General features: G+C 46.9%; 1 protein-coding gene across 1 annotated transcript in view; it reads left to right on the forward strand.

The window, feature by feature from the left end:
- CPLX4 (complexin 4) overlaps positions 1-3,299 on the forward strand; it is a 25,444-nt gene extending 22,145 nt beyond the window's left edge. The window contains exon 3 of the mRNA XM_011361079.1: positions 3,072-3,299. Coding sequence (XP_011359381.1) covers positions 3,072-3,299 — 228 coding nt within the window. The remainder of the gene's footprint in view (positions 1-3,071) is intronic.
- The last annotated feature ends 3,460 nt before the right edge of the window (positions 3,300-6,759 follow it).

Consider the following 6,759-nt stretch of genomic DNA (forward strand, 5'->3'; position numbering starts at 1 on the left):
GAGAGATAAAGGAGCTTTCCAGATAGCTTCATCCAAGGATTGATTGCCTAGGGCCAAGAGGAAAAGGAAGAGGCCCAGCTTGCAAAGGTAGGCGACAGGCTCCTCTTAGGCCAGAGGAGAGGTGCAAAGAGGGCGAGGCCTTCTGATGGGGCTGACCGCCACGGGCAGGAGTCACGACCGTCCTGTGCAAATCCCCTGCCCACCTCGGAGGGCTCACGCAATTATGAATAGCTACCGCTGGTCGAGTGCTTAATATATTCCAAATCATTCAGCTATCATCTAATTAATCCTCTACAAATCTAAGGCAAACAATAGAATTCCAATTTATAGATACAGAAGTAAAGCTCAGAGAGGTTGTGTAAGGTACCCGGGGTCACACCACCTGTAAATGGCGGGGGTAACCTTCGCGCTCGGGCAATCTGATTCTCAAGCCAGCACTCTGGGCTGCACTGCCCCAGCAGGAATCTAAAGAGAAGTATGTCAGTAGCTGTAAAAATAGAACTCTTTACAGCAAAGAGGACCCACACATGCAAGCACCGTTAAGGCTGTTGCAGTCCGTGACGAGAGGGTCCACGAATCATTCAAAGAGACGACTGTCTGTAGACGCCGCTGGGTTCTGAGATGATAAATGAGTAAGTTACAACCCCCGTTGTCAAGGAACATGGAGCAGGGCTTCTTGAACTTGGGCAGGCACCAAAATCACCAGGAGGTCTTGCTGGGTGTCAGAGCCGGGCCCACCTCCAGAGCTTCTGAAGCCCCAGGTCTGGGTGAGGCCTGAGAAGGTGCATTTCTAACAAGATCCCAGGAGCCACTGCCGCTGCTGCTGGGGACTCACCTTGAGAACCACTTTAGGAGAAGTTGTGCCTGTCAAAAGTCCCTCTGTGAGTTATGATGCAAAGGGGAACCCCCGGGATGTCCCCTCCCTGAGCGAGTGGAATGGAGAGAAAGTAAGCCTGAAAGTCTTCCTCGAAAAAAGAAACTGGTCCAGACCTTCTCCAGAGGCACACACGGCATCGCCTGGTAAAGGGGAGACGGGCGGTCATGGCCGTGAGCCCTCAGGAGCAGCTCCGGTCCCCGTGAGCAGCAGCTGGCTGTCCCTCGAGACCCACAGCAGCTACTCTGACCAGGTTAGAACCTGGTGACATCCGCAGAGAGCTTTTTACCAACTAGAGGGGCAGGAGTGCCAGAATTCCCAGGAATGTCTGTTCAAGGCATACGCATGTTATTTCAGGGCGCACACGGGAGGGCAGATATCCTGCATTTACATGACCTGAGACTCCAGGCTGCACTGCAGTCCTGTGTTTCCTCTGCTTTCTGCAAAAATGCCCAGAGGATAATCAGCAAGGAAGGCAACCTCTAGGGTAGGTAAATAAAAAATAAATAGATGTGGAGGATTGGCTGAGAGCCCCTGGGGATTAACTAACTAATTAATCCTCACAACAGTTTGACGAGGAACTAATTAATCCATTAAGCGCTTTGAGGGGCCAACGCCTGGCCAAGTGCAGGGAGAGGCTTCTCCGACCTCAGGGGGTGACTCTGAGAGTGGTCCTTCTCAGGAGTCTACGTGAGGGGCTGTGAGAGGACCCAGCCTCCCGAGGGCTTCTCTGCTCTTTGTCAGAAGCCTCTCCAGCCCTTTCTGGAGTCAAGCTCGCTGTCACTCTGCCCAGAAAACAAAATAAAAGTTCCGGGGAAAGGCTGTGGCCTCCAGGCTCTGGAGGGATCAGCTGGAGAAGTACAGAGTCTCGTAGTGTTAGAATGAGAAAGGCCCGCGGAGGCCAACTTCATGGATGGAGTCAAGTTTACACGTCACACTAGCTGGCCCTTCGGACCTAGAGACAACCGATGTTTGCTTATGATCATCTCTACTCAGCACCATGCATGGGAAATTCTCTCTGTAGGTGCTGACTTTAGTTCTGCCTGGGGACTCAGCAGGTGTCAAACTCCTTCTAAAATCAAATCAACGTGGTCTGATTAAGACTAAGATGATCGTTTTATCTTTATGTGATTTGTCATGTGCTTTGGTAACGAACTCCAGGCTGGCTGGTCACAGCACATGGCGGTGGGCCCTGAAGTCTGCTTAGATCTTTCTGGTCATTTGCTTTTCTGACACTTTCATCTTTTCTGCCCCAGAAGCCCAGTTTGCCTCCTGTTGCAACCTGATCTCAGAAAATTATCTGACGGCAGCCATCTGGGAAAGCTGGCATCTTTTATACCTTTCCCAGAAAAACGTTTTCTTTCGATTCTCCTCTCTCACAACGAAACACACGAATTTTTAACACCAGGCAGCACGCACTAGGATGTTCAGTAACAGCCATACCTAGAAACACAAGGTGGAATCGTAAGGCATCCACGACACAAGCCTGGACAGAGTGCTGAGTGGGAGCCATGCCTTCGACGAGTCACGTGATAAGCAAGTGTTCTGTGCCAGACTTGCTTCCAGGTGCCAAGGATGTAAGGCTGAAGTCGACATGATTCTGTGCCCAGGAGGGGCCCCTGCCTAGTAGAAGGGAGGGAAAGGACCATGGTTAGGCAGAAGTTGCCACTAAAGATTGATGAAATGCGGGAGCTCTGTCAGGCCACCATGAACCCAAACCCCACCCTCCCGAGTGGGGTCAGCCAGGGCCACCGAGTCACAGCCTGGAGCCAACAGACGGCAAAGTGTGCAGAGCTGCCCTGAGTTGGTGTGTGACGCTCAAGCTTTGCTGCATCAACATAACAGAGAGGGCTTCTTAAAACAGATTGCAGAGCCCCACCCAGAGTGTCTGATTCAGCGGGCCTGAAAATGTGTCTTCGTGACACGTTCCGAGGTGATGCTGATGCTGCTGGGTCCATGGACCACACTTTGAAAACCACTGTGCTGGAGGTTCTGATCCACCAAATACACTGAAAGAGGAGTGTCTCCACCAGGACCTGTGGCCTCCACGACTGCCACCAGGCCCAGGCTCTGCTGAGAGACAGCCCAGCATCATTCACTTCCCCAACAGACCTCTATCTTCCTGCTGCTTTTCACGTTTGTCTGTCTGTTTTAGCATGATCTCTCTATCTCTGTATTTGTTTTTTTTTGTGTGTAGAGTGAAATGGATGAGAACCAAATCCAGATGGCTGGAGATGACGTGGATTTGCCCGAAGACCTCCGGAAAATGGTCGATGAGGATCAAGAAGAGGAAGAAGATAAGGATTCTATTCTTGGGCAGTTACAGAATCTTCAGAACATGGACTTGGACACCATAAAAGAGAAAGCACAGGCCACCTTCACGGAAATCAAGCAGACGGCGGAGCAGAAGTGTTCTGTGATGTGAGGGGTGGGCGGGGGTGGGGGAGGGGACCAGTCAAGGTGGAGGGGACCACTCTCCCTCCTAGGGAGCATTCTGAGTGATGTATACTTCAATATAGTGAACAGAGTTAGAAAACCCATGATGACAAAGCTCTGTGCAAACACGTAGACGACAACTTGACGTTCTAACCGTTCCTGGTAGAGCATTTAGCTAACACCCAGCAGTGGGAAACATGCTTTCCTTTTAGCTAGAAATGTGGCTAAGTATGGAATTTCAGTTATGAATGATGCAGAACGTGTATCTGCTTAATGATCTTCAGGACAGCCAGGAGGAAACAAAGGCCAATGGGATTTCTTCTCCAACGTGCTTCCTTAGAAGACAAGATCTCACCCTGTCCAACCATTAGCGTGACTCCAGGTCCCTTCAGAGAAAGATGCAACAGCTCCAGGGGTCCCCAGGAGCCCAGGCTGCAGGCTCATGGACAAGCAAAGACCACACCACCTCTTACTTCCAGGCTCTTTGACGTCATCTATGCTTCTCATCAAGTGTGGCACTTGGACAGTCTGAAGACAAGGGACAGTAACCGGGATGTGGTAAAAGATGAAGCCCAAAGGCAGAGAACAGACTTCATCAGCCCTTTGCCTTGTAGATCGTCATTCCAGAAGGTATGTGAAGAATGGACTTGAGGGGAGTGAAACGAAGCGGGGAGCAACTGGGAAGATCATCGCTGTTTCTGCATGAAGCATTATTTTCTCTTGTCTGAACTTGATAGCAGTAGGGACAAAGTGGATGGACCGAGAGAGCACTGGGAAGTTAAATCAGTCCCTGTGTGTGTGTCTCTCTCTCTCCCTTCCCCTCACTTCTCTCCTCTTCTTGTCTTCTCTCCCTCCCTCTCTCCTCCTTTTCCCCCCGTGGTCCCTCCCCATCCCACCTTTTCAGACCAGCTTCCAACAAACCACGCTGTCATTCTGTGCCACAGTCTTCTAGGGTATACGCAGATTTCTTTTTCCTAACATTTGCTCCCTTTCAAAGAGAATTATCTAAAAAGACTTAGAACATTTATCTCTGAAACACTTAGAGCTGTTTAACCAAAGCCGAGCAAACAAAAACAGAACACTGGTTTTTCGATGAATGTCCGTAGAATAAATAATCCTCAAAGGCAAATTTTATCCAAAAGAACTGCTTTATTAGAAGAAAGAGAACGAAGACCAAGAAGTTAAGGGCAAAGCAGCTCCATACCCAGAGTTCCTAAATACGTTGTATAAGGAGTTTCACGGTATGAAAATACATAAATAAAACAAATTATTAGGGGTCCGGATTGACCCATCGCCAGAACTTTTCCTTCTTCCTCAACCGCAGCTCCGCATCCATCAAACACCAGCTCCCCGTTTCTCCTTCTCCCGGCCTGGCAACCCCCATTTTTCAGTCTCTGTGAACATGACTGTAAGAACCTCATACGAGTGAGTCTTCTAAGCTTTGTGCTTTCGTGACTGGCTTATTTCACTTAGCACAATGTCCTCAAAGTTCATTTCTGTGCAACATATATGTGTCATAGTTCCCTTCCTTTTCATGGCTGAATAATATTTCGCCATAGTTCTCTTCCTTTTCATGGCTGAATAATATTTCGTTGTATGTCTGTACCGCATTTTGTTTATCCAGTCATCCATCCCTGGACACTCGGGTTGTGAAAACCGCTACCATGAACATGAGTGTACAAATTTCTATTCTAGTCCCTGCTTCCATTTTTTTTTTTTTTTTTTTTTTGGTCAGTGAAATTGGGTAGAATTCCACCCAGAAGTGGAATTACTGGATCATTCTTAGGTTTTATCTACATTAGAAATATCTATTTGGGGAGCTACAAAAATTATGCTTAGACAATGTTATGAAATTTGGTGTCATGCAAATTAAATTCAGATTTAGAAATCTTGGAATGTTTTTGCCTTTAAAATAAACCTTTATTATGGAAAAATGTCAAACCTTACCAAAAGTAGAAATACAAGTATAACAAATCCACATGTATCCAAGTTTAGCTCGTTTGCCCTAAAATGCTGCTATCATTAGGAAACTGTACTATATTGTTACAACTTCGTCTATAAACTGATGCCATCATTCTTAGGTGACGTCTAATTCCTGAGCTATAGAAAGCATAAATATACAGAGTGATCCTCGCTTATTTTCTTAAGTCATTTCAGAAATGTTTAAAGATTTCCTAGTTGTATTTCTTTAAAGCTCCTTCCTTTAACTTACATTGCACACACACTGCAGTAAATTGTAGTAAGCTCCTTACATTTGAGTGAAGACACTTCTGGGGAGTATCTGAAAACCCTATTGAAAGCATCTGGTCATTAAAAGGGGCTAATTAGATTGATTAGGACATATAAGACCAGAATTTTTAGAGCTTAAGGAGTCAGAGGAGATAGTACAATAAAAATTGACAAACAAATGTCCATAAAATTGCCATCAACTGTGAAAGCAAACTAAAGCTGTTAGTCTGCAGTTGAGTGGCAGGAGCCACTTTGGAAGAAGAATGGCTTTCCCTAAGATGGGGCACCCCGCTCAGGGAGAAGCCGGGTGGGGTGGGCTCTGAGCACTCTGCAGTGGCAGTCGCATTGGGTCCGGACTCCTCATTGATGAACGGGCACATCAAAGGCGTTGGAGGAGGAAACCCCAGCCAGCGCTGATGCTAACAAGACTGGAGTGGACGGAACTGGCTTTTGAAAGTGATCAAATGATTTCTGTGGACTATTTGGGAAGGAAAGCAAAGCCATTTGACATTTTCCAAACACCTGGGAAATAATTAATATTTTAGAAAAACTCCAGAAGACTGATTATAAGAATGAGAAAAAACGTACACTAGGGCTCATTAATAGCACTGTGAAATTTGACAAGTTACTTAACCTGTCTCCTCATCTGTGAAATAGAGTTCCTTGAAGTTATTCATTAAATCAACCACCACTATGTGCAATATACGTCCTGGAGGCCAGCGACCCAATAGACAGGGTCTCTATTCTCATGCAACTTAGCTCCTAATGAGGGGCAGACGGGTAACACGCAGGCAACAGATAATAGGTAAAGTAGTTTTGGAGAGTGGAAGGTGCTATTGGGAAAAATAAAATGACAAGAAGGACCATGTGAACATTGAGGGGTGGCATTTCAGGCAGTGGGAATAATCAGTGCAAAGGCCCTGAGACAGGAAGGGGCATGGAGGATTTCCAGAAGAGATGAAAGGCCCATGTGACTGTAGCTTGGTGAGCAAGTTAGGGCATCTAGGAGAGTGGCCAGAGTGTTCAATGAGGCTGTTTGAGAAATGGGCAAGGGTAAGTCGTATAGAGCAGCACATGGAGTTTGGGCCTTATCCTAAGTATAACAGTAAGCCTTTAGAGGGCTTTACGCAGGGATAGCCCAATTCAATTTATATTTTTGAAAGATTATCTGGTTGCTGAGTAGAGAGTAGGGAGCTAAGAAAGCTGGAAGGAGACCAGTT

This window comes from Pteropus vampyrus, unplaced genomic scaffold (genome assembly GCF_000151845.1).
Source record: "Pteropus vampyrus isolate Shadow unplaced genomic scaffold, Pvam_2.0 Scaffold62, whole genome shotgun sequence".
NCBI classification, from domain to species: domain Eukaryota; kingdom Metazoa; phylum Chordata; class Mammalia; order Chiroptera; family Pteropodidae; genus Pteropus; species Pteropus vampyrus.